Source organism: Salmo salar, chromosome 23 (genome assembly GCF_965601325.2).
Source record: "Salmo salar chromosome 23, fSalSal1, whole genome shotgun sequence".
Taxonomy (NCBI): domain Eukaryota; kingdom Metazoa; phylum Chordata; class Actinopteri; order Salmoniformes; family Salmonidae; genus Salmo; species Salmo salar.
The window spans coordinates 4,326,082-4,353,903 of NC_138313.1; the positions used below are offsets into that span (position 1 = coordinate 4,326,082).

Here is a 27,822-nt window from a genome sequence, read left to right on the forward strand (position 1 = left end):
CGTCCAGGACTGGCAGTAGATGGCCCCTGCCTGTGGTGGCTCCGACCATGCTTCCTGGGAGGGGTACTGGGCCCAATAGAGGGACTAACAGCTCGCTGATGCACCATTCCTGAGGGAGGGAGCTCGTTCCCAACCTGAGCCTGGCTGACCCACTCGCGCATGGCCTCCAATCCCGCCAGGCGCAGGCGTTCTGAGAACACCACACAAAACAGGCATCCAGTAGGGTGCTCCACCGCCCTCTCAGCGTGGCTCAAACCCAGGCAATGCATACACGAGGTATGCGGATCCCCAGGGGGATGCCACCATCACACCTGCCACAAAGGGAAGCCATAAGCTCAGCCAAGCCAACAAGGCCACGGAGCAGGGGTCCGGCGCCCTGGGAAAGCTTATGTTGTGACCCGCTTGGAGGAATAGGAACCCGGTGAGGGATAAATTACCCAGTACCTCTGCAAAAAACAGGGAAGACCTGTGTGGGAAAAGCAGGCAGAGAAAAAAAAACAGCAACCAGGTAATGGATTTAATATATTTATTTTTGTTTTACGGCAACTGCAATATTACCTAGCCTGTTTAATGTCCAAGCACTAAAAACAGCACCATATGAGTAACTCCGTTAATTAAGGAACTCCAAAGTTAATGTCTCAACGTCGTGGAAAGCCCACCACTATACTCTTACACTCTGCAGGGGAAAGAACAAGAAGAAAACAAACCTGCATGGTAATTAGTAGAGAATGTTAAAGCATTTCACAACACACACATAGAACAAGCCAGTCGGCAAGTTGTGTAAGGTAAATTACAGTGTGTGGCAGCAAGAGCCACCATACAAATGGATGCACACGGAGTCGTAGTGTAATGCTAAGGAAACACAAGTACGACAAACCACGGGCGGAAGATACAGATCAACCGCACGCAGCGAGTAGAGCACTCAAGATGAGGGGCTGGCCATGTGGCCGGCTGCTCCAGGCTGCAAACAGCCAGTGAGTATACTTCTACGCAAGATATTACACTTACCAGTGACTTACCAAGCGAACTTCAGAAAGTTTGTACCTCAAACCATACGGACGTCCGCTTAGAAAATGAAAGAAAATGTGTGTTGCGGCCATGGGGTCTATATATAGAGGCGGACCCCAGCCGTGACACAGCTGTACACAGGAGTAAATCCTCTCCTCGGATGTATCCCTCTGCCACGGAGTGATAACAATTTATTGGAGTGATCCAATATAGTGAAACATAACATTGTATTGCTAAGATGCTCAAACTTAACTTTATAGCTACACTAGCTACACAGGATAAACTTTATCCCTCATGCTGGCCCTGACCAAACCGGTAAATCGCCCCTCACTATAGCTGCACTTCTCCACATGGCCAGAAGTGGTCTTCTTCCCTTTTAATGCTCTTATGCTCATCCTTGAAAAATATCATAAGGTCTAAAATAGACACCAATGTCGACATACGGTACAAACAATTATCTAGGCTAAGTAAACAAAGTGATTTTTTGATCTACTTTTCTGCTAATTAGCTAGCTAAAGTGTAGGCAGTGGCTAGCTAAGAAAGAGAAAAGGGACACAAATTAATGGATTGGGCACAGAAGTTCTCTGGGCACAACGGTCTCTGATAACTCTGGTGAACGGTAGCTGACAGTGTCGGCTCGAGATGACGTGCAGGAATTTCCTGCAGGAATTTGTAGACTTGCTGAGATCTTCTCTGCTGAGGTTTTGCTGAGGTTTTACCGCTAGGTTTCATGGGTATTATGACGCGTCCACTGTGTTGGTCTATGTACACTGAACAAAAATATAAATGTAACATGTTAATAAGTGTTCCATGTTTCATGAGCTGAAAGAAAAGATCCCAGAAATGTTCCATACTCACAAAAAGCTTATTTCTCTAAAATGTTGTGCACAAATTTGTTCACATCCCTGTTAGTGAGCATTTCTCCTTTGCCAAGATAATCCATCCACTTGACAGGTGTGGCATATCAGGAAGCTGATTAAACAGCATGATCATTACACAGGTGCACCTTGTGCTAGGGACAATACAAGGCCACTCTAAAATGTGCAGTTGTCGCACAACACAATACCACAGAGTCCTCAAGTTTTGAGGGAGTGTGCAATTGGCATGCTGACTACAGGAATGTCCACCAGAGCTGTTGCCAGATCATTTTATGTTAATTTCTGTACCATAAGCCGCCTCCAACGTCATTTTAGAGAACAGAACTTCAACTTTCTGGATCACTACCTAGATGTGCCTGTGGTCCTGTCCAATGTAGGTGGACACACACACACACACACTCACACACACACACACACACACACACACACACACACACACACACACACACACACACATACCTGTTAGGATGTACCTGTTATAGTATGTACCTGTCCAAGGTAGGTGGTCACACACACAAACCCCCATTAGGATTCAGTGTGTGCAGGCTTTAGTTACAGCCCAACACTAATAATGAATGGATCATGGTCTTGAATTAAACAGTTTGTGTCCTTGTGTTCTTTCCAGGTTCTGTTTATCTGCACTGTCAATGTGACTGACACCATCACAGAGCCCCTGAGAGACCGCATGGAGATGATCAACATGTCTGGATATGTGGCCCAGGAACAACTAGCCATGTGTTAATGTGTTACGAGATTAGATTTTTTTTATTTTTTAAATGTACCCCTTTTTCTCCCCAATTTTGTCATTTTTCAATTGGTAGTTACAGCTGCAACTCCCGTACGGACTTGGAGAGGCGAAGGTCGAGAGCTCTGCGTCCTCCAAAACACAACCCTGCCAAGCCGCACTGCTTCTTGACACAATGCACGCTTAACCTGGAAGCCAGCCGCACCAATGTGTCAGAGGAAAACACCGTACACCTGGCGACCGCGTCAGTGTGCATGCACCCTGCCCGCCACAGAAGTCGCTAGAGCGCGATGGGACAAGGACATCCCGGCCTGCCAAACCCTCCCCTATCCCAGACAACACTGGGCCAATTGTGCGTCGCCTCATGGGATCTCCCGGTTGTGACAGCCCGGTATCGAACCAGGATCTGTAGTTAACGCAGCTAGCACCGCGATGTAGTGCCTTGGACCGTTGCGCCACTCGGGAGGCCCTACGACATTAGATTCAATCAGACAGCTGTCTCAACATACAACGCATAGAGAAGACAAAGTCAACACATGCTTTACATCACAAAGCAAAACACCCACCCCATCTTACATCAAACATTGAGTCATTAACAATGTTTCCATCCAACCATTGTTAATTGAGTAAAGTATCTGTCGGATAACAAACTAATGACAGACCTGATGGAAACAGAAAATTGTCTGTGTTGTGTGGACAGTTTATTAGCTACAGATGATTCATGATTCATGTGTTGAACTTCACAGGGTGGTAAAAATGCATGGTGATGAGCTTGAATCTCATTTCCAATAAATACTAAAGGTCTTAATTAGTGATGCACCGATATGACATTTTTGGCCAATACCGATATCCAATATTTTCCTTGCGAAAAAAAAACGATACCGATATTTAAGATTTTAGCGGCCTTGTAAGCATTCCAGTACAGTTAAATAGGTAACACACACACATGGATGCAGCGGTCTAAGGCACTGTATCTCAGTGCAAGAGGCATCACTACAGTCCCTGGTTCGAATCCAGACTGAATCACATCCGGCCGTGATTGGTCACAACTTAATTTCCGGTCACAACTTGCAGACTTGTTTACGTGCTGCTGTGTGTTTTGTTGCCAATCTTACTTTGCTACCTGACAACTTTACGGTTTTTACTTTTTAATTACCGTTTATATTTTTAGTTTTTCCCTCACTCAACTTATTTTCATTCAACTTTTTTCACTCCGGACGTTTTATCTGGACATGGTTCGTCAGGACTTCCAACAGCCGAAGCTAAGTAGTAACATTAACATGATGCCTTCTAATTGCAGTCGTTGTACTCATAATATACAGGAGAACGATTGCCTTACGGCGAGGATAGCTGTGCTGCAAGCCCAGCTTCAGACGCAATCGTTAGGCAAGGGTCATTTCAGTGTAGGAAAGGATGAAACAGCGTCTGTGCCACCAGTAAGTACAGATAGTAACGTTAGCATAAGTCCCCTCGCACGGTCCCCGCAGTCGGACAACTTTCTCATGGCTTCTGGAGGGAAATGCTGTAGGAATGCTCAACCAGTGTCGCTCATTCAGCCGACAGAAACTTTCAAACGGTTCTCCCCATTAAGCAGCGAGTCGGAGTCAGAGGCCGAGCCTTCTCTGGTCTCTACTCCTCCCGTTTCGAGGTCTGAGATGCCGAAGCTTCCCACCATTAGCTCTGACAAATTGAAAACCCTAGTCATTGGCGACTCCATTACCCGCAGTATTAGACTTAAAACGAATCATCCAGCGATCATACACTGTTTACCAGGGGGCAGGGCTACCGACGTTAAGACTAATCTGAAGATGGTGCTGGCTAAAGCTAAAACTGGCGAGTGTAGAGAGTATATAGATATTGTTATCCACGTCGGCACCAACGACGTTAGGATGAAACAGTCAGAGGTCACCAAGCGCAACATAGCTTCAGCGTGTAAATCAGCTAGAAAGATGTGTCGGCATCGAGTAATTGTCTCTGGCCCCCTCACAGTTAGGGGGAATGATGAGCTCTACAGCAGAGTCTCACAACTCAATCGCTGGTTGAAAACTGTTTTCTGCCCCTCCCAAAAGATAGAATTTGTAGATAATTGGCCCTCTTTCTGGGACTCACCCACAAACAGGACCAAGCCTGGCCTGTTGAGGAGTGACAGACTCCATCCTAGCTGGAGGGGTGCTCTCACCTTATCTACGAACATAGACAGGGCTCTAACTCCCATAGCTCCACAATGAAATAGGGTGTAGGCCAGGCAGCAGGCTGTTAGCCAGCCTGCCAGCTTAGTGGAGTCTGCCACTAGCACAGTCAGTGTAGTCAGCTCAGCTATCCCCATTGAGACCGTGTCTGTGCCTTGACCTAGGTTGGGCAAAACTAAACATGGCGGTGTTCGCCTTAGCAATCTCACTAGAATGAAGACCTCCATTCCTGCCATTATTGAAAGAGATCGTGATACCTCACATCTCAAAATAGGGCTACTTAATGTTAGATCCCTCACTTCAAAGGCAGTTATAGTCAATGAACTAATCACTGATCATAATCTTGATGTGATTGGCCTGACTGAAACATGGCTTAAGCCCGATGAATTTACTGTGTTAAATGAGGCCTCACCTCCTGGTTACACTAGTGACCATATCCCCCGTGCATCCCGCAAAGGCGGAGGTGTTGCTAACATTTACGATAGCAAATTTCAATTTACAAAAAAAAATGACGTTTTCGTCTTTTGAGCTTCTAGTCATGAAATCTATGCAGCCTACTCAATCACTTTTTATAGCTACTGTTTACAGGCCTCCAGGGCCATATACAGTGTTCCTCACTGAGTTCCCTGAATTCCTATCGGACATTGTAGTCATAGCAGATAATATTCACATTTTTGGTGACTTTAATATTCACATGGAAAAGTCCACAGACCCACTCCAAAAGGCTTTCGGAGCCATCATCGACTCAGTGGGTTTGTCCAACATGTCTCTGGACCTACTCACTGCCACAGTCATACTCTGGACCTAGTTTTGTCCCATGGAATAAATGTTGTGGATCTTAATGTTTTTCCTCATAATGCTGGACTATCGGATCACCATATTATTACGTTTGCAATTGCAACAAATAATCTGCTCAGACCCCAACCAAGAAGCATCAAAAGTCGTGCTATAAATTCTCAGACAACTCAAAGATTCCTTGATGCCCTTCCAGACTCCCTCTGCCTACCCAAGGACGTCAGAGGACAAAAATCAGTTAACCACCTAACCGAGGAACTCAATTTAACCTTGCACAATACCCTATACCCTTGCACCCCTAAAAACAAAAAACATTTGTCATAAGAAACTAGCTCCCTGGTATACAGAAAATACACGAGCTCTGAAGCAAGCTTCCAGAAAATTTGAACGGAAATGGCGCCACACCAAACTGGAAGTCTTCCGACTAGCTTGGAAAGACAGTACCGTGCAGTATCGAAGAGCCCTCACTGCTGCTTGATCATCCTATTTTTCCAACTTAATTGAGGAAAATAAGAACAATCCGAAATGTCTTTTTGATACTGTCGCAAAGCTAACTAAAAAGCAGCATTCCCCAAGAGAGGATGGCTTTCACTTCAGAAGTAATAAATTCATGAACTTCTTTTGATGGATCATGATCATTAGAAAGCAAATTACGGACTCCTCTTTAAATCTGCGTATTCCTCCAAAGCTCAGTTGTCCTGGGTCTGCACAATTCTGCCAGGACCTGGGATCAAGGGAGACACTCAAGTGTTTTAGTACTATATCTCTTGACACAATGATGAAAATAATTATGGCCTCTAAACCTTCAAGCTGCATACTGGACCCTATTCCAACTAAACTACTGAAAGAGCGGCTTCCTGTGCTTGGCCCTCCTATGTTGAACATAATAAACGGCTCTCTATCCACCGGATGTGTACCAAACTCACTAAAAGTGGCAGTAATAAAGCCTCTCTTGAAAAAGCCAAACCTTGACCCAGAAAATATAAAAAACTATATAGAATCTTCCATTCCTCTCAAAACATTTTTGAAAAAGCTGTTGCACAACAACTCACTGCCTTCGCGAAGACAAACAATGTATACGAAATTCTTCAGTCTGATTTTAGACCCCATCATAGCACTGAGACTGCACGGGAAGGTGGTAAATTACCTTTTAATGGCGTCAGACCGAGGCTCTGCATCTGTCCTCGTGCTCCTAAACCTTAGTGATGCTTTTAATACCATCGATCACCACATTCTTTTGGAGAGATTGGAAACCCAAATTGGTCTACACAGACAAGTTCTGGCCTGGTTTAGATCTTATCTGTCGGAAAGATATCAGTTTGTCTCTGTGAATGGTTTGTCCTCTGACAAATCAACTGTACATTTCAGTGTTCCTCAAGGTTCCGTTTTAGGACCACTATTGTTTTCACTATATATTTTATATCTTGGGAATGTCATTCGAAAACATGTTAACTTTCACTGCTATGTGGATGACACACAGCTGTACATTTCAATGAAACATGGTGAAGCCCCAAAATTGCCCTCGCTAGAAGCCTGTGTTTCAGACATAAGGAAGTGGATGGCAAAACAGAGATGCTTGTTCTAGGTCCCAAGAAACAAAGAGATCTGTTGAATCTGACAATTAATCTTGATGGTTGTACAGTCGTCTCAAATAAAACTGTAAAGGACCTCGGCGTTACTCTGGACCCTGATCTCTCTTTTGACGAACATATCAAGACTGTTTCAAGGACAGGCTTTTTTCCATCTACCTAACATTGCAAAAATCTGAAACTTTCTGTCCAAAAATTATGCAGAACAATTAATCCATGCTTTTGTTACTTCTAGGTTAGACTACTGCAATGCTCTACTTTCCGGCTACCCGGATAAAGGACTAAATAAACTTCATTTAGTGCTAAATACGGCTGCTAGAATCCTGACTAGAACACAAAAAATTATCATATTACTCCAGTGCTGGCCTCCCTACACTGGCTTCCTGTTAAGGCAAGGGCTGATTTCAAGGTTTTACTGCTAACCTACAAAGCATTACATGGGCTTGCTCTTACCTATCTTTCCGATTTGGTCCTGCCGTACATACCTACACGTACGCTACGGTCACAAGACGCAGGCCTCCTAATTGTCCCTAGAATTTCTAAGCAAACAGCTGGAGGCAGGGCTTTCTCCTATAGAGCTTCATTTTTATGGAATGGTCTGCCTACCCACGTGAGAGACGCAGACTCGGTCTCAACCTTTAAGTCTTTACTGAAGACTCATCTCTTCAGTAGGTCATATGATTGAGTGTAGTCTGGCCCAGGAGTGTGAAGGTGAACAGAAAGGCTCTGGAGCAACGAACCGCCCTTGCTGTCTCTGCCTGGCCAGTTCCTCTCTCGCCACTGGGATTCTCTGCCTCTAACCCTATTACAGGGGCTGAATCACTGGCTTACTGGTGCTCTTCCATGCCATCCCTAGGAGGGGTGTGTCACTTGAGTGGGTTGAGTCACTGACGTGGTCTTCCTGTCTGGGTTGTGCCGTGGCGGAGATCTTTGTGGGCTATACTTGGCCTTGTCTCAGGATGGTAAGTTGGTTGTTGAAGATATCCCTCTAGTGGTGTGGGGGCTGTGCTTTGGAAAAGTGGGTGGGGTTATATCCTGCCTGTTTGGCTCTGTACGGGGGTATCATCGGATGGGGCCACAGTGTCTCCTGACCTCTCCTGTCTCAGCCTCCAGTATTTATGCTGCAGTAGTTTGTGTCGGGGGGCTAGGGTCAGTCTGTTATATCTGGAGTATTTCTCCTGTCTTATCCAGTGTCCTGTGTGATGAATTTAAGTATGCTCTCTCTAATTCTCTCTTTCTTTCTTTCTCTCTCTCTCTCGGAGGAACTGAGCCCTAGGACCATGCCTCAGGACTACCTGGCATGATGACTCCTTGCTGTCCCCAGTCCACCTGGCCGTGCTGCTGCTCCAGTTTCAACTGTTCTGCCTGCGGCTATGGAACCCTGACCTGTTCACCGGACGTGCTACCTGTCCCAGACCTGCTGTTTTCAACTCTCTAGAGACAGCAGGAGCGGTAGAGATACTCTCAATGATCGGCTATGAAAAGCCAACTGACATTTACTCTTGAGGTGCTGACTTGTTGCACCCTCGACAACTACTGTGATTATTATTATTTGACCATGCAGGTCATTTATGAACATTTGAACATCTTGGCCATGTTCTGTTATAATATCCACCCTGCACAGCCAGAAGAGGACTGGCCACCCCTCATAGCCTGGTTCCTCTAGGTTTCTTCCTCGGTTTTGGCCTTTCTAGGGAGTTTTTCCTAGCCACCGTGCTTCTACACCTGCATTGCTTGCTGTTTGGGGTTTTAGGCTGGGTTTCTGTACAGCACTTTGAGATATCAGCTGATGTAAGAAGGGCTATATAAATTTGATTTGATTGGGAGTCCCATAGGGCGGCGTACAATTGGACCAGTGTTGTCCGGGTTTGGCTGGGGTAGGCCGTCATTGTAAATAAGAATTTGTTCTTAACTGACTTGCCTAATTAAATAAAGGTTACACACACCACACTGACTAAAAAGTTTTGTTGGCATTTACGTATGTCCCCATTACCAGTAAAACATAATCAAAACCTATTTCTTTCACATATCTCACCTTGCATGCCAGTGGCCATCAAAGGTGAGCATTTGCCCACTGAAATCAGTTACAACACCGAACTACAGTCAGGTCAAGACCCTGGTGAGGATGATGAGCATGCAGATGAGCTTCCCTGAGACTGTTTCTAACATTTTGTGCAGAAACTCTTCAGGTGTACAAACTAACAGTTTCATCAGCTGTCTGGGTGGCTCATCTCAGACCATCCCGCAGGTGAAGAAGCCAGATGTGGAGGTCCTGGTCTAGCGTGGTTACACATGGTCTGTAGTTGAGAGGCCGGATGCTGCCAAATTCTCTAAAACCTACGTTAGAGGCGGCTTATGGTAGAGAAATTAACATGAAGTTCTCTGGCAACAGCTCTGATGGATGTTCTCACAGTCAGCATGCCAATTGCACACTCCCTCAACTTGAAACATCTGTGGCATTGTGTTGTGTGACAAAACTGCACATTTTAGTGGCCTTTTGTCCCCAGCACAAGGTGCACCTGCGTAATGATCATGCTGTTTAATCAGCTTCTTGATATGCCACACCTGTCAGGTGAATGCATTATTTTGGCAAATGAGAAATGTTCACTAACAGGGATGTAAACAAATTTGAGCACAACATTTTCGAGAAATAAGCTTTTTGTTCATATGAAACATATTTTATTTCAGCTCATGAAACATGGGACCAACACTTTACGTTAATATTTTTGTTCAGTGTGGAAGAGACGTGTTTTACGAGCATTATTGTTCTCTCCATAGAGAACAATACAAACAACACTGATCTTAAAGTCCCCACCCCTTCATCGCTCCTCTCCAGGTGGCACTATGCTGTTTATAGAGATGTCCCTAAGACAGCCACGGGACACGGGGAGTAAGGATAAGGATGGCCCCAGGAGATCACAGGGCAGCTTGAAGATATTTACATTTACATTTTAGTCATTTAGCAGACGCTCTTATCCAGAGCGACTTACAGTAGTGAATGCATACATTTCATGCATTTTTTTTGTACTGGCCCCCCGTGGGAATCGAACCCACAACCCTGGCGTTGCACACACCATGCTGGCGTTGCAAACACCATGCTCTACCAACTGAGCCACAGGGTTGTGGGTTCGTCAAGTGATGGAGCGTGCTAAGAGCGGCCAGTACCTTCACCAGGGCCTTCCTCATGAAGCAGCAGCCGGACAATGACTTATTTTCTGGCTCCCATCTCCATCTGCACGTCCCTGATGTAGGGTTGATGTCATGGCACTGTCCTTAGACTAGTTTTAACGCTTTGTCTTGTATACACCTGTATCTGCACATCTCTTTCGTACAAACTGTGTCAGTTTGGTGTTTTTGCCTCGATGTACATATTTCGATGCACATGTACTGACCATGTTATCTGATCTTCATGTCATATACCCGGCAGGTAGCCTAGTGGTTAGAGCATTGGGCCAGTAACCGAAAGGTTGCTGGATCGAATTCCCTCGTTCTGCTCTTGAACAAGGCAGTTAACCTACTGTTCCCTGGTAGGCCGTCACTGTAAATAAGAATTTGTTCTTAATTAAATAAAAAAATTATTACAGTATTATATGAGAAGGGACCTTCAATGTACACAAGCATCCACTGTAGACAAGCAACACCAAAAGGAACTGTGTTCTGTATTGATTTTTATACATAACTACAACATCATGAAGAAGTTTCTTATTAAGCTCTTCTCTCCCTGTATCACTCACTGAGGACTACTATGGTTGTTTACTGGGTGCTACTCCCAAGGACGGGCCCAGTGCCGGCTGCACCATCGTTACGGCTCTGCTGTCCCTGGCGACCAACACGCCAGTGCGAGAGAATGTGGCCATGACAGGAGAGGTGTCCCTGACCGGAAAGATCCTGCCTGTGGGAGGCATCAAGGAGAAGACTATTGCTATGAGTCACATCACTTTTACTAATAACACACTGTTTATTCACCAGGGACTTTCGTGGGATAGATTCACCAATTGATTCCTTTTATGAGGACATTAACCAAGAAGGAAACAAAATGTACTTCAAGTAGCCTGTTAGTTTGTTATAGTAGAACGGTATGTGAAGTAACTCTTCCAGATAGCTGATATTCAAAACTAAATGCAAACAATATGTTTTGTATGTGACTTAGTTTGATGGTTCAATATTTTATTCTGAAAGCCTGTTCATAATAAATCATGAGGGCACAATGGTAGTCTGAAACTGGAAATGACAGTGTAGTATGCATAGATATCAGAGGCTGGTGGGAGGAGCTATAGGACAGGATCATTGTAATGGCTGGAATGGAATAAATAGAACAGTATCAAGCATATGGAAACCACATGTTTGACTTGGTTCCATTTATACTATTCCAGCCATTACAATGACCCTGTCCTTAAATAGCTCCTCCCACCAGCCTCCTCTGATAGATATGGTTGAATACATTGCATTCGGAAAGTATTCCAACCCCTTCCCTTTTTCCACATTTTGTTACGTTACAGCCTTATTCTAAAATGGATTAAAGGAATAAAAATCCTCAATCTACACACAATACCCCATAATAACAAAGCGAAAACATAAATAGTTTATTTACATAAGTATTCAGACCCTATCCTATGAGACTTGAAATTAAGCTCAGGTGCATCTTGTTACCATTGATCATCCTTGAGATGTTTGTACAACTTGATTGTAATCCACCTGTGGTAAATGTAATTGATTGGACATGGTTTGGAAAGGTACACAACTGTCTATATAAGGACCCACAGTTGGCAGTGCATGTCAGAGCAAAAACCAAGCCATGAGGTCAAAGGAATTGTCCGTAGAGCTCCGAGACAGGATTGTGTCGAGGCACAGATCTGGGGAAGGTTACCAAAACATTTCTGCCGCATTGAAGGTCCCCAAGAACACAGTGGCCTCCATTCTTATATGGAAGAAGTTTGGAACCACCAAGACTCTTCCTGGCGCTGGCCGCTTGGCCAAACTGAGCAATCAGGTGAGAAGGGCCTTGGTCAGGGAGGTGACCAAGAACCCGATGGTCACTCTGACAGAGCTCCACTGTGGAGATGTGAGAACCTTCCAGAAGGACAACCATCTCTGCAGCACTCCACCAAACAGGCCTTTATGGTAGTGGCCAGAAGGAAGCCACTCCTCATGGTTTGCTTTCAAGTTCCTTGTTGTCCACATCACCAACAAACTATCATGGTCCAAACACACCAAGACAGTTGTAAAGAGGGCACGACAACACCTTTTCCCCCTCAGAAGACTGAAAAGATTTGTCAATGGTCCCCAGATCCTCAAAAAGTTCTACAGCTGCTCGGCATTTGACCGTAAGGCACTAGAGGGTAGTGCGTATGACCCAGTACACCACTGGGGCCAAGCTTCCTGACATCCAGGACCTATATACTAGGCGGTGTCAGTGGAAGGCCCAAAAAATGGTCAAAGACTCCAGTTACCCAAGTCACAGACTGTTCTCTCTGCTACCGCACCGCACGGCATGCGGTACCAGAGCGCCAAGTCTAGGACCAAAAGGCTCCTTAACAGCTTCTACCCCAAGCCATAAGACTGCTGAACAACTAATCAAATGGCCACCCCCCAATTTGTTTTTACACTGCTGCTACTCGCTGTTTCATCTATGCATAGTCACTTTACAAATTACCTTGACTAACCGGTACCCCCTGTATATACCCTCGTTATTGTTATATACATTTCTTGTTACTTTTTGATTGATTCGATTTTTTTAACTTTTGTTTATTTAGTAAATACTTTGAACTATTTGGTTAAGGGCTTGGAAGTAAGCATTTCAAGGTCTACACCTGTTGTATTTGGCTAATGTGACATAAAATTTGATTTATTTAATACGTTTACAAACAACTCTAAAAACAAGTTTTTGCTTTGTCATTATGGTGTATATAGATTGATTGGGGGGAAAAAACATTTAATACATTTTAGAATAAGGCTGTAACATAATGGCGAAAAATCAAGGGGTCTGAATACTTTCCGAAAGCACTGTATGGCAGTTTGTTCTGAAAGTTTTTCTATTAGCAGTGTCGTAATGAATCTGTTTAAACATTCCTCCCTTCTCTCACCAGGCCAGGTGTGACCTGCCTGATTTTACCAGCTGAGAACAAGGACTGCTCTGACCTGCTAGAGTTAATCAGAGGGCCTGGAGGTTCACTTTGTGGATCATTACACCAAGATGTACCGCACTGTCTTTCCACAACAATGAACACCGAATCATATTAAGCTATGAGACTGGTGCCCGAGGGGCTCCAAAGGATGGATAATGGTCTGTCTACATTCACAGTAATGGACTTTAGGACACCCTGAAACCAGATTTTCTGATGAGTGATTTGTTAAGTACATTCACTTGCTGTTTAAAGCCCTACAGATGAGCAGTTGGACCAGACATGGAGCAGGGGGTCTGTTCAGGAGTGTAAAACAAAGAACGTTCGATAGTAATGTATGGTGTAGAACAGGTACGATTGTCTCATATAGAATAGGCAAGGTTTAGCTCTAAGTTGCATTTCTATCAGCAATGTTCAATCCCCTGATGTGTTGAAGTACATTAGGCCTCAGAAGGGGACGCGTTGGGCTGCCAGCTTTAGAACAGTAATATGAAAATACCCAAACTACCACAGTTGGTCATGTCGCTGCTACGCAGCCGAGACGTAGGTATTTTTTATTTACCAAAGATGCATTTAATCTGTTGAAACACAAACTTGAGTAGTCATTTTGAACACAATCCTTCATGCCCACAGTGGTTTCATAACATATCGTTGCTAATTTCTGCAGAAAGAAAAGGCTGCCGGTAACTTGTATATTATTGGTTATCCCATCACCTTTGGCATGTCTAACAATGCAGGCAACTGTACTACTAGAAAGTACACTACCCAGACGATTAGACACTCGGATTTGAAATAAAGTAAATGTCTTAATTAGACACAAACATGCCCCAAAGACATCCGAAGAGCTCCACTCCAGGTCTAATGTCTGCAGGCATCTCACCCTAGTAAACTTGAGAAGACATGCAGCCTACAAGTCATATATATGCTCAAAGATAAATTGAGATAAGTAGTTCAAGTCCATTGCTAAGCATAGTACCACTTAGTCATTCTAAAATGAGAAACAAGGAAGGAGCTGACAACTCTCCATTTTTTAAATACAAATATTTATTTGCAAGAACCGCTTAATCCTTCTTGGCAGCGGCTTTCCTCATGGCAGCCAGAACATTGCTGAGCTCTTCCCTCTTTCTCTTGGCACGGATGTGAGTTCCAATCTGTGGAGCAAACACACATTAGAATGTGCAACAGGAAAAACCCAACAAATGCATCTGCAACTTTCAGAGCAGGTTAACTACCATGCTCAGGATGAAATTAACACTGAAGCATGTTTCTGGGACAGTTATGTCAGCGACAAATTCCAGGGCTAGCAGTTCAATAATACAGAAATGATTGGACAAACTATAGGAGAATAGTTCTACTGATCCAATAGTTCTGATTCATCTTACCAATAAATACTCCACAAATGAAACAGTCCATCACATTTCAGAAAGCTGCCCACTTGACAGCTGCACAAAATGCTAAACATTCCCAAACAGATGTCTAATACAAAATCTGTTTGGTTTGAAAAATGTACTTATTTGTTCTCAAACTGTCACAAGAGAGCAGCTGCAGAAAGCTGACATCGACAAATGCATCCATACTGCCAATACCAACACGAATACACCCAGCCAGGTTAGTAGCAGGGGAATCATACATACCCTCTTCTTGATGAACTTGAGGGCACGCTTGTCCTTGGAAACTTTCAGCAACTCCATGGCGCGTCTCTCGTAGGGGGCGAAGCCGCACACCTCACGGATCATGTCACGCACGAACTTGCTGTGCTTGGTCAGACGCTGAAATACAAATCAGCAAAGAGACACTGAGTTAGATGCATCCATTAGAACTAACAGTAACTGTGGCCTATGTTTCAGCCATATTGTTGACCACTGGGCCCATTATCTCATAATAACAGGTTCAAACATTTGTGGTCATCTACTTTGTTTCAGAACATATGTATGCATGTCGCTAATGTAGAGGAGACAGCCGAAGTGAATCCTGAACCCCGGCCTTCAATCACTACACTGATGGCAGCAATGGGATTAGAACACAAACTTGAACCAGCACCCAGCAGTTCTAGGACAAGCAAACAACCTGTGGCAAAGGGTCCAGACCCTTTACCAGAGGACATAGTGACCTGATAGACTACCAATACGACACTATATGTGGTTGTCATGTTTCTATCCAGTCAGATGAACTCACCCCTCGCCTACGAGCATGTTTCGGTGCTGTCACATTCTTGGTTACTGGGTGGCCTTTACTAAGGCCCACGGCCATAGGATACCTGATAGCCATGTCTGTGGAAAGAAAGAACAGTGAGTCAGTGGTGCCTGCACCACATGCAATTGCTATGGAGTTGTTAAAATAATAAATGTCTGATCAATAAATAATCGAAATCTTCACATTTCACGAGGCCTAAATACTTATAACCACGAGGCTAATAAAGAATTTAATTACCTAGATCATGTTATCCCTTTGGAACGCAACATCACGTCGATAAAAAAGATGTCTAAATTGGAGATGCCTATAAGTCGGGAAATATAAGGCATCTAGGGCTTATGTTAACTTTGATTGTGTTTGATGAAAACACTGTATGCAACATTATCGGCAAGAGACGTGAAGCCTATTGTGCCAAAGATATTTAGTTGTTAAACAGGAGTGACAACGAGTGTGTTGATATAACGGTAATTTTGTTAAGATGCCGCTTTAACCATCAGAATTCGACAAAGTTATACATGCCAACATTAGGCAATAATTAAGAGTAGGCAAAGTGATTGTCAGGCAAAACGTTTCACCATTGCAACATTTGATGTACAGCCACATTCACGGTGGTTGTCTGAAGCATGCTATTGGAGTTCACAGCTTGATGATGCCTCATCGTGATTGACGTTGCAAATGATTGGAATAACCAATGAGCGTCAATCTTTCCTTTGCAGTACCTCAAACTGACGTGATTACTAGCTGAGAAACTTACGAATTGATTTTACTCCCGGTTCAAAGTTTGTCTAGGCAGTGTCTTAACATCATCCGACAACCTACAGTTTTTTTTTTGTGTGTCTTAAACAGGTTTACAAGATTCCTAGGACCTTTAAGATGCTTTGTGGATACAATCCCTTGTCTGGCCTTACCAGAATAATGTTTTCCTACAATGCCATCACAGTATTGTCAACTGCAATGAACATTTAAAGGACAATTACGCCACTCTATTCACACCCCCTTAACTCTTTCCACATTTTGTTGTGTTAAAGTGGATTTAATTTTAAAAAGTGTCAATGGTCTATACAAAATAGATAAGTACTCAACCCAGAGTAAATACTTTTGTGAAGCACCTTTGGCAGCAATTACAGCTGTGAGTCTAAGAGCTTTGCACACTGGACTGTACAATATTCTTAAAAATGTTTTTGTTACACAGCCATTTAAGTCAAAACAAACTAGGCCACTCAGGAACATTTAACTAGGCAAGTCAGTTAAGAACAAATTCTTATTTACAATGACTGCCTACCCCGGCCAAACCCAGACGACGCTGGGCCAATTGTGCGCCGCCCTATGGGACTCCCAATCATGGCCAAATGTGATAGTTTGGATTCGAACCAGGGACTGTAGTGATGCCTCTTGCACTGAGATGCAGTGCCTTAGACCGCTGTGCCACTCGGGAGCCCTCCAGTGATAAGTTGCATGATAAGCAACTCCAGTGTGTATTTGCCGTTGTTTTAGGTTGTTGAAAGGTGAATGTGTCTGTTTGGCTCTATCCCGTTTATTTTTATCATTAAAAAAAAACTCCCTAGTCCTTGCTGATGACAAGCATACCCATAACATGATGCTGCCACCACCATGCTTGAAAATATGAAGAGTGGTACTCAATGATGTGTTGTATTTGATTTGTCCTGAATACAAAGCGTTAATTTGACATTTATTTGCGGTTTTACTTTAGTGCCTTATTATAAACAGGATGCATGTTTTGGAATATTTTTATTCTGTACAGGCTTCCTTCTCACACTGTCATTTAGGTTAGTATTGTGGAGTAACTACAATGTTGATCCATCTTAGTCCTCCCATCACAGCCATTAAAACTGTTTTAAAGTCACCTTTGGCCTTATGGTGATATACCCTGAGCAGTTTCCTTCCTCTCCAGTAACTGAGTTAGGAAGGACGCCTGTATCTTTGTAGTGACTGGGTGAGACACCATCCAAAGTGTAATTAATAACTTCTCCATGCTCAAAGGGATATTCAATGTCTGCTTTTTTTTTTTTTTTTACCCATCTACCAACAGGATTCCATTTTTTGCAAGCTATTGGAAAACCTCCCTGGTCTTTGTTTGAAATTCACTGCTTGACTGATAATTGTATGTGTGGGTTACAGAGATGAGGTAGTCATTCAAAAATCATGTTAAACACTAATTGCACACAGAGCGAGTCCATGCAACATATTATGTGACTTGTTAAGCACAGTGTTACTCCTGAACTTACGTATTCAACCCCTTTATGGCAAGCATACATAAGACATTTCAGCTTTTCATTTTTAATTAATTTGTAAAAAAATGTAACTCCACTTCGACATTATGGGGATTTCGTGTAGGCCAGTGAAACACTAAATTTTATAAATTTTAAATTCCAGCTGTAACAAAATGTGTAAAAAGTCAAGGGGTGTGAATACTTTCTGGGTCCTTCTACAAACTAGGGTACAAGTGAGGATTTCCTACTGCTGTTAAGTGTCATTGATAGTAATCTGCCATTGTTTTCTTAATGTCATTACATTTAATATATAAGGGGTGAACATGGCTATATTCAATCAAATTCACGAGTTGAAAAAACCTGTTCAACCCCTTCTCATAGTTTGGTGACATTTGTCAAATCGTTTGACATAAGATTTATTTGTCCTTGCATTTATGGCACTATAAGTTGTCGTTATATCATACACTATGTGGACACTCCTTCAAATGAGTGGATTCAGCCACATCAGTTTCTGACAGGTGTATAAAAATCGAGCACAGAGCCATGCAATGTACATAGACAAACATTGGCTGTAAAATGGCCCGTACTGAAGAGCTCAGTGACTTAACGTGGCAACTTCATAGGAGGCCTCCTTTCCAACAAGTCAGTTGGTCAAAATTGTGCCCTGCTAAAGCTGCCCCGGTCAACTGTAAGTGCTGTTATTGTGAAGTGGAAAAGTCCAGGAGCAACAGGCTCAGCCGCGAAGTGGTAGGCCACACAAGCTCATCGAACGGGCCCGGTGAGTGCTGAAGCGCGTAAAAAATAATCTATCCTCGGTTGTAACACTCACTACCGAATTCCAAACTGTTAGTCGGGAACTTCATGAAATGGGTTTCCATGGACTTGCAGCCGCACACAAGCCTAAGAACACCATGTGCAATGCTAAGCATCGTCTGGAGTGGTGTAAAGCTTGCCTCCATTGGACTCTGGAGCAGTGGAAATGTGTTTTCTGGAGTGATGAATCACTTCACCATCTAGCAGTCCGACGGACAAATCTGGGTTTGGCGGATTCCAGGAGAACGCTACCTGCTTCAATGCATTGTGCCAACTAAAGCTTAGTGGAGGAATAATTGTCTGGGGCTGTTTTTCATCGTTCGGGCTAGGCCCCTTTGTTCCAGTGAAGGGAAATCTTAACACTACAGCATACAATAACATTCTAAACAATTCTGTGGTTCCAACTTTGTGGCAACAGTTTGGGGAAGGCCCTTTCCCGTTTCGGCATGACAATGCCACCGTGCACAAAGTGAGGTCCATACAGAAATGGTTTGTCGAGATCGGTATGGAAGAACTTGACTGGCCTGCCCAGAGCCCTGACCTCAACCCCATTTAAAGCCTTCCGGATTAATTGGAACGCTGACTGCGAACCAGGCCTAATCGCCCAACCTCACTAATGTTCTTATGGCTGAATGGAAGCAAGTCCCCACAGCAATGTTCCCACATCTAGTGGAAAGCCTTCCCAGAAGAGTCGAGGCTGTTATAGCTGCAGAGGGGACCAACTTCATATTAATGCCCATGATTTTGGAATGAGATGTTCAATGTCAGGTGTCTACATACTATTGTGTCTATTAAGAATTCATCTGTTAAAGTAGATATTGAACTTGAACCCTGTAAGAATCTTGGTATCTAGCTGTCGGACAATTTTTGTATAGAGTTCTCAGAAAAGGCAGTGTAACTAGGCAACACTTCATATCTCCTTTTGTTACAGGGAGAAAACAGTTAATGGGCACACAAATCCCACAAAATGTATGCGGTTGCAAAATCAAATGCTTTTAGCCGAAACAGTCCCCTTGATACCTAAAGTCGATACTGTCATTAATAGAGTCCGACCAATAGCATTTCACAGAAATATTTATATCGGTCTTTATGCCACCAATAAAATATACATAGGACTGACCCTATTTAGTCGATTGTTTGGTTGATAGGCTGTTGGTCGACCAAGATTTCTTTAGTCGAGCAGTCGCAATGAAAAAAATCCCATGGTGCACAAGACACCTGTCTGAGGGGACAAATCCATTGCGGAGGCCATGGGGATAGCCCAGTCCATCACGTGATACTGAAATTGTATATGGTTATATTGTGTAAAAATAAATGGTGAAACACTAATATCGCTCGCGTCGCATGTGGTCGCTGTCCACGGTTCTGAAACAACCTAGAATTGGTGCCTTTCCTTATGTTGCTGTGTCCATAATAGCAAAGTTAAAAAGCATGTTGGGATTGAGTAGAATACAGCGGAGGCAGCAGCAGCAGAGACGAGGAAACAGCCCTTACCATAGCCTGAATGTCTAAGAAATGTTTTGACTATAAAATCAATAGCCTAGCTTCATAAATCATCCACATACAGTGCCTTTGGAAAGTATACAGATGCCTTCCTTGCCTTTTCTACATTTTGTAATGTTATAGCCTTATTCTAAAATGGAATGAATAAAAATCCTCAGCAATCTACACACAATAATGACAAAGCGAAAACAGGTTTAAACATGTTCGGGAATATATATAAGGACATCTATATATAAGGACGTCTTAAACAGGTAGGCCTGTTAGAAAACAACATTTATTATGAAATTTACAGGCAAATCACTACAGAATCCTAATCTCTTATGTTTAAAACCTGCTGTATCTTTGGTGCTATTAGCAATGCTAGCTAGCTAAGTAGCTAAACCTGCTGCATCTGAAAGTGTTTTCAAAAATAACAGCCAATACAGTAATTCACCATGAAAAGTCTATTTGGAAAGGGCCCAATGGTTGCCAGAGCTGCAACATCAACCCAATTTATGTTGTATTAGTTGTATTGTTCGTATATTGTTGTATTTCAAATTTGTGTGACTGTCCTTGTCTATCAGTGGTGTTACTTGTAGCTGCTGCTTCTGCAAAAGCTAATGGGGATCCAAATAAATAAGTGATGTGGGAGTGGTTTTGCCAAATGGAATCATGGGAGTTTGAGCCTTGAACAACAGAAAAATACTGGGAGTGAGCTAACTATAAATATCATTCTACAGGTTTTTGACCATCTATTAGACTAAGACAACCAGAGCTAAATAAAACAGGGATAATCAGAAAACTACAGACAGGTATATAGATAGCTGCTATCTACTCCGATTTCAGAGCACTCATCTGAGTGTGACAGAGAGCAGAATAACTGATGAATTTATGAACACTCAACAACTATTAAATATGGCATGTGTCATTAAACGTGTGCAAAAAAAGCATAATGAAATTGTTGCCAGCAGCTGTTACAGGTAAAAACATACTTGATAACATCCAAACAGCATAACCAGCTCTACTAGGGTGAGTAAAATGGTCAAGAGTGAGATTTTCTCATTTGTGTCTGGAAATAGCTAGCCAACGTTAGTCTGGGTGCTTGAACGCCCTCGAATCGACCCTACTCATCGGACAGAGGGTCCAGTGTGCGCTCCGAACGCTCTTAATTTAGAAACGGACAATCTAACGACCACAGCGAGCACTGGCACTCCGGAGTGAATTTAAGAACACACCCTAAGATACATTGTATAAATGGGCGGAGTTTATGACTGTTTGTGGTAACTAGTTAATAGTAGACATGAAATCATGACGTTACACAAACTGTGGTCATCACTAAATACTTCATAGTAACCCAAATATTAAAAGTGGCGCAGAAGAAGCTAGCACAACTAGCAGTCTAACCTATTGAGGCGTAAGGCCACTTGATTAAGCAAGTTAGCTAACGTGAACCAAATATGGCTGTTATAAACAGACATAATGCTACCAATGTTAGCTACGTTAGTTGGCTATCTAGCTATCTAGTAGTTGCTTACTTCTGTCGAGGAAAATGACTAGAGTCCGACTATATTAGACATACATGTCATCTGACTGCAGTCGTTACGAAAATCCAGCAACAAGGCGATATGATACGAGTCTCATATGTAGGGGAAAGTCATGTCAACGCAACAAATTTCCGGTAACGTTTCAGCTAAATTATATTATTTGTCACCACAATATTGGCGCCATGCTTTTGGTAACAACTAAACCGTATGTTGGTTCTATCATAACTGGTGATAAACGAAGGATGCCATTGATTTCAGCTGATAGTAATTCTTCAAAATAATTCTTACCTACTTTCTTTAATGGCGGACAAACCGGAAGGAACGCTTAGCGGTGGATGCTGGGTCATGAGGGTTTTTAATAAAATGTAAAACATCTGCAAAATCTTTCTAGCGCCACATGAGGGTGCGGACCACTCAGACAGTAGTTTTTCAATGCTTTTTTTTTTTTTATAGCTAGCTATATAATCCAAAAGTAAATCATTTAGACCTCTCAGCAGTATGAACAAAATTAAATTAAATGTTATTCATCAAATGCTTTGAAAACAACTTGTGTAGACTAACAGTGAAATGCGTTACTTACGGCCCTTCCCAACAATGCAGAGAGAAAGAAAAGAGAAATAATAAAAAAGTAAAACACATAATAAATACACAATGAGTGCAAAAATTGTCAATGCATATAGTCCAGATAGCTATTTGGTTAACTATTTAAGTTAACTAACTATTTAGCAATCTTATGGCTTAGGGGTAGACGCTGTTCAGGGTCCTACTTGTTCCGCTTGCTGTGCGGTAGCAGAGAGAACAGTCTATGACCTGGGTGACTGGAGTCTGACAATTGTTAGGGTCTTCCTCTGACAACACCTGGTATAGATGTCAGGGAGCTCGGCCCCAATGATGTACTGGGCCATACGCATTATCAATCAATCAAATGTATTTATAAAGCCCTTTTTACATCAGCCGATGTCACAAAGTGCTGTACAGAAACCCAGCCTAAAACTCCAAATGGCAAGCAATGCAGATGTAGAAGCACAGTGGCTAGGAAAAACTCCCTAGAAAGGCAGGAACCGAGGAAGAAACCTAGAGAGGAACCAGGCTCTGAGGGGTGGCCAGTCCTCTTCTGGCTGTGCTGGGTGGAGTTTATAACAGAACATGGCCAAGATGTTCAAACGTTCCTAGATGACCTGCAGGGTCAGATAATAAAAATCACAGTGGTTGTAGAGGGTGCAACAGGTCAGCACCTCAGGAGTAAATGTCAGTTGGCTTTTCATAGCCGATCATTCAGAGTTAGAGACAGCAGGTGCGGTAGAGAGAGGGTCCAAAACAGCAGGTCCGGGACAAGGTAGCACATCCAGTGAACAGGTCAGGGTTCCATAGCCGCAGGCAGAACAGATGTACACTCTATAGCACCTTGCGGTCGGATGCCAAGCAGTTGCCATACCAAGCAGTGATGTAGCCAGTCAAGATGCCCTCAATGGTGCAGCTGTAGAACTTTTTGAGAATCTGCAGGCCCGTGTCAAATCCTTTCAGCCTCCTGAGGGGGAAGAGGCGTTGTCGTGCCCCTTTTCATGATTGTGTTGGTGTGTGTGGACCATGATAGATCCTTAGTGATGTGGACACCGAGGGACTTGAAGCTTTCGACCCACTCACTCTAGATATTAAAGTTTTTATATTTGAATAAAGAAAATCAAAAAAGAAAATAATTGGGTAAATGATCACAACCATTTATTTCTTAAGTGTTTATTTGTATTTAACAGAGAAACTTCTATCCAATCAGTAATTTTCCAACTCTGGACTACAACTACCAGCTAGATCAGAGGCAAAACTCAAGCGCAAGGAATGGCTGAAAGGACCTGCAGATATTGGATGACTGTAGGTCGAGTTCAGGGCTTAGCATGGCCCTCAAGGAAGTAAGAAAGAGATTATGACTTGGAAAAGTGGAAAATATTTTCATGAGTCGGTTAAGGGAGGAGGATTAGAGAGAAAGAGAGATGAGGTTAAAAAGACTGAGGTAGGCAAAGGATTGGTGTGAATGTGTTGAAGATGGCAATAACAAGGGAGAGGGTATGTCGAGGAAGATTGGTGTCAAGTTCAAACAGAGTGAGCCAGACACCAGTTCGAGGTGAAATAGAAGAGGTGGAAGGTATGATGAGGTGCTCGGAGCCCAAGCCTTGCATTGATGGACAAGGTTATGATAGAAATAAGTTTGGTCCAGTTGGAGTGAGATTTTTGAAGAGGGTAGATCCACGCCTTTTGGCTGGTCCATGGGTCGTTTCAGGTTGGGTGGAATGTGGTAAGTGCTGTTGAGTCGGTGAAGGTAACCCGAAGTGGACTTGTAATGTTTGTTTGTTTTTGTTAAGATCAGAGGGAGCAGGCGCAATTTGGGGAAAGACCTGTATCTTGCTTTACGCTTAGATACAGGGCACCATTGAAGGGAGTGATTTCTGGGGTAGAGTTAAGTGTGGAGGTGGAGCAATTGAAGTTGAAAATTCCGGGTGTTTGTGGCACCCACTGTTTGGTGTGATGCAGACCCGGCGGAGAGCTTGGTGAAACAGAAGTGTTCTTTTTAGTCTTTACCTGACAAAGTAATGTTAGGATATATGAATTATGCTGTTAGAGCTTTTCTGCCAAATCCACTGTGGTGTTATAGGTGTCATGTTTAGGGGCATGTCACAGCACTCTGTAGGAGGAAGATGCACACTTCCCACATCCAAGATGTGGGAAGTGTGCAGGAGGACATGGGACAGAGAAATGTGTAGTTTCGGTTGAAAGTTGTGTGTGCCAACTGTAGGGGTACCCATGTTGCTGGGGATCGGAGGTGTCTGGTGCGAGAGAGGCAGGTTGAGGTGGCCACGGTCAGAGTAGTGCAGAAGGTGTCGTATGCTGAGGCAGTGAAGAAAGTACAGGAGGGTGGATCAAGGGTGAGTGATTCTGAGTGGATCCCTGTAAATAGTAAAGCTGTGCCAGAACAGAAGGATAGCCCAATGAGTGATATATGTTTCAATAATGTTGGCTTCTTAGTGTTCATAGCAATGGTTATCAACTGTAAGCCACAGAAAATAGATGTTGTGGTGGCAGCTGCAGCGAAGTATCAAATTTCAAATCAAATCAAATTTATTTTTATATAGCCCTTCGTACATCAGCTGATATTCTCAAAGTGCTGTACAGAAACCCAGCCTAAAACCCCAAACAGCAAGCAAAGCATGTGAAAGAAGCACGGTGGCTAGGAAAAACTCCCTAGGAAAAACTCCCTAGAAAGGCCAAAAACCTAGGAAGAAACCTAGAGAGGAACCAGGCTATGAGGGGTGGCCAGTCCTCTTCTGGCTGTGCAGGGTGGATATTATAACAGAACATGGTCAAAATGTTAAAATGTTCATAAATGACCAGCATGGTCAAATAATAATAATCATAGTAGTTGTCGAGGGTGCAACAAGCACGTCCGGTGAACAGGTCAGGGTTCCATAGCCGCAGGCAGAACAGTTGAAACTGGAGCAGCAGCACGGCCAGGTGGACTGGGGACAGCAAGGAGTCATCATACCAGGTAGTCCTGAGGCATGGTCCTAGGGCTCAGGTCCTCCGAGAGAAAGACAGAAAGAGAGAAAGAGAGAATTAGAGAGAGCATATTTAAATACACACAGGACACCGGATAAGACAAGAGAAATACTCCAGATGTAACAGACTGACCCTAGCCCCCCGACACATAAACTACTGCAGCATAAATACTGGAGGCTGAGACAGGAGGGATCAGAAGACACTGTGGCCCCATCCGATGATACCCCCGGACAGGGCCAAACAGGCAGGATATAACCCCACCCACTTTGCCAAAGCACAGCCCCCACACCACTAGAGGGATGTCTCCAACCACCAACTTACCGTCCTAAGACAAGGCCGAGTATAGCCCACAACGATCTCCACCATGGCACAACCCAAGGGTGGGGGGGCGCCAACCCAGACAGGAAGACCACGTCAGTGACTCAACCCACTCAAGTGACGCACCCCTCCCATGGACGGCATGGAAGAACACCAGTAGGCCAGTTAAAGTCGGAAGTTTACATAAACCTTAGCCAAATACATTTAAACTCAGTTTTTCACAATTCCTGACATTTCATCCTAGTAACAGTTCCCTGTCTTAGGTCAGTTAGGATCACCACTTAATTTTAAGAATCTGAAATGTCAGAATAATAGTAGAGAGAATGATTAATTTCAGCTTTTATTTCTTTCATCACATTCCCAGTGGGTCAGAAGTTTACATACACTCAATTAGTATTTGGTAGCATTGCCTTTGATGGGGTTCACCTTGGGGTCATGATAGGGGCTGCACCAAATGTTTGATGTATTATAATAATTGATTACACTTATGTTGTATTAATAGAAGGGGAAGGGCTATAAGGCCCCTCCCCCACTACATTTATAGGGTCCTAGACTACAGATTAACAATATATATTCATAATAAGGTTTAAAATTGTTCCACTATTCTTTTATAGTCTCTGCCTCTTATAAAGAAACAGTCTGAGAGATGTGTGAGTTATTGCAGTCAAAACAGGGTGTCTGTGAGAAAGGGCCTCAAGGCTAAAAGAGATTCATAGACACAGAACCCTGCAGGGGAGTGAAAGAGGTAAGAGACTAGTCAGACATACCACTATAAATCAACTTGGGGAGTGGACAATGACTGCTGAGCCTTTAGATAACAATGAAACTATTTTTTGTATAGCTGTGTGTGTATGGGCCTGGTCTCATGAGTAGAGGGTGTTGACGTGGGCAGTTACATCACTAGGGGTTGACTGCAAGCATAATAATACAACTTGGAACTTTCCTTTTTTGCATAACTTACTCTTAAACATACATGCTATGTTCCCGTTGTCAACTTCTGTCTGCAATTGCATTAATAAAAGGTTTGATTGATTTACATAAAGATATAGTCTAATTGCGGATTTCACCAATGAGCCAATGATTGACAAAGAACAAGGAACGAACCCCAACACCTTTAAATTGTTTAACTTGGGTCAAACGTTTCGGGTAGCCTTCCACAAGCTTCCCACAATATGTTGGGTGAATTTTGGCCCATTCCTCCTGACAGAGCTGGTGTAACTGAGTCAGGTTTGTAAGCCTCCTTGCTCGCACACGCTTTTTCAGTTCTGCCCACACATTTTCTATAGGAATGAGGTCAGGGCTTTGTGATAGCCACTCCAATACCTTGACTTTGTTGTCCTTAAGCCATTTTGCCACAACTTTGGAAGTATGCTTGGGGTCATTGTCCATTTGGAAGACCCATTTGCGACCAAGCTTTAACTTCCTGACTGATGTCTTGAGATGTTGCTTCAATATATCCACATCATTTTCCTCCCTCATGATGCCATCTATTTTGTGAAGTGCACCAGTCCCTCCTGCAACATGATGCTGCCACCCCTGTGCTTCACGGTTGGGATGGTGTTCTTTGGCTTGCAAGCCTCCCACATTTTCCTCCAAACATAACAATAGTCATTATGGCCAAACAGTTCTATTTTTGTTTCATCAGATCAGAGAACATTTCTCCAAAAAGAACGATCTTTGTCCCCATGTGCAGTTGCAAACCATAGTCTGGCTTTTCTATGGTGGTTTTGGAGCAGTGGCTTCTTCCTTGCTGAGCGGCCTTTCAGGTTATGTCGATATAGGACTTGTTTGACTGTGGCTATAGATACCTTTGTACCTGTTTCCTCCAGCATCTTCACAAGGTCCTTTGCTGTTGTTCTGGGATTGATTTTCACTTTTCACACCAAAGTACGTTCATCTCTAGGAGACAGAATGCGTCTCCTTCCTGAGCGGTATGACAGCTGCTTGGTCCCATGGTGTTTATACTTGCGTACTATTGTTTGTACAGATGAACGTGGTACCTTCAGGCGTTTGGAAATTGCTCCCAAGGATGAACCAGACTTGTGGAGGTCTACATTTTTTTTTCTGAGGTCTTGGCTGATTTCTTTAGATTTTCCCATGATGTCAAGCAAGAGGCACTGAGTTTGAAGGTAGTCCTTGAAATACATCCACAGGTACACCTCCAATTGACTCATATGTAAATTAGCCTATCAGAAGCTTCTAAAGCCATGACATCAACTTAGTGTATGTAAACTTCTGACCCACTGTAAACAATTATTCCAAAAAATACCTGCGTCATGCACAAAGTAATGTCCTAACCGACTTGCCAAAACTATAGTTTGTTAATAAGAAATTTGGGGAGTGGTTGAAAAACGAGTTTTAATGACTCC

The 27,822-nt window shown here is 43.3% G+C and overlaps 2 protein-coding genes across 3 annotated transcripts; one reads left to right on the top strand and one right to left on the bottom strand.

Moving 5' to 3' along the window:
* Nucleotides 1-2,369: 2,369 nt before the first annotated feature.
* On the top strand, nucleotides 2,370-14,013 carry LOC145862971 (lon protease homolog, mitochondrial-like). Its single transcript, XM_082967841.1, has 6 exons — nucleotides 2,370-2,384; nucleotides 2,512-2,598; nucleotides 10,943-11,132; nucleotides 11,277-11,280; nucleotides 13,291-13,370; nucleotides 13,994-14,013. The coding sequence occupies exons 1-6, from the start codon at nucleotides 2,370-2,372 to the stop codon at nucleotides 14,011-14,013; spliced, it is 396 nt and encodes a 131-aa protein (XP_082823967.1).
* A 337-nt stretch (nucleotides 14,014-14,350) lies between these two features.
* On the bottom strand, nucleotides 14,351-22,017 carry rpl36 (ribosomal protein L36). 2 transcript variants are annotated; one of them, XM_014168663.3, is made up of 4 exons: nucleotides 21,878-22,017; nucleotides 15,502-15,596; nucleotides 14,961-15,095; nucleotides 14,351-14,477 (listed from the first exon to the last, which is right to left on the bottom strand). In XM_014168663.3, the coding sequence occupies exons 2-4, from the start codon at nucleotides 15,592-15,594 to the stop codon at nucleotides 14,388-14,390; spliced, it is 318 nt and encodes a 105-aa protein (XP_014024138.1). In that variant the 5' UTR covers nucleotides 15,595-15,596; nucleotides 21,878-22,017; the 3' UTR covers nucleotides 14,351-14,387. The 2 variants fall into 2 exon arrangements, with proteins under 2 accessions (XP_014024138.1, XP_014024137.1); XM_014168662.3 differs by having other exon boundaries at nucleotides 21,882-22,003.
* Nucleotides 22,018-27,822: the final 5,805 nt, after the last annotated feature.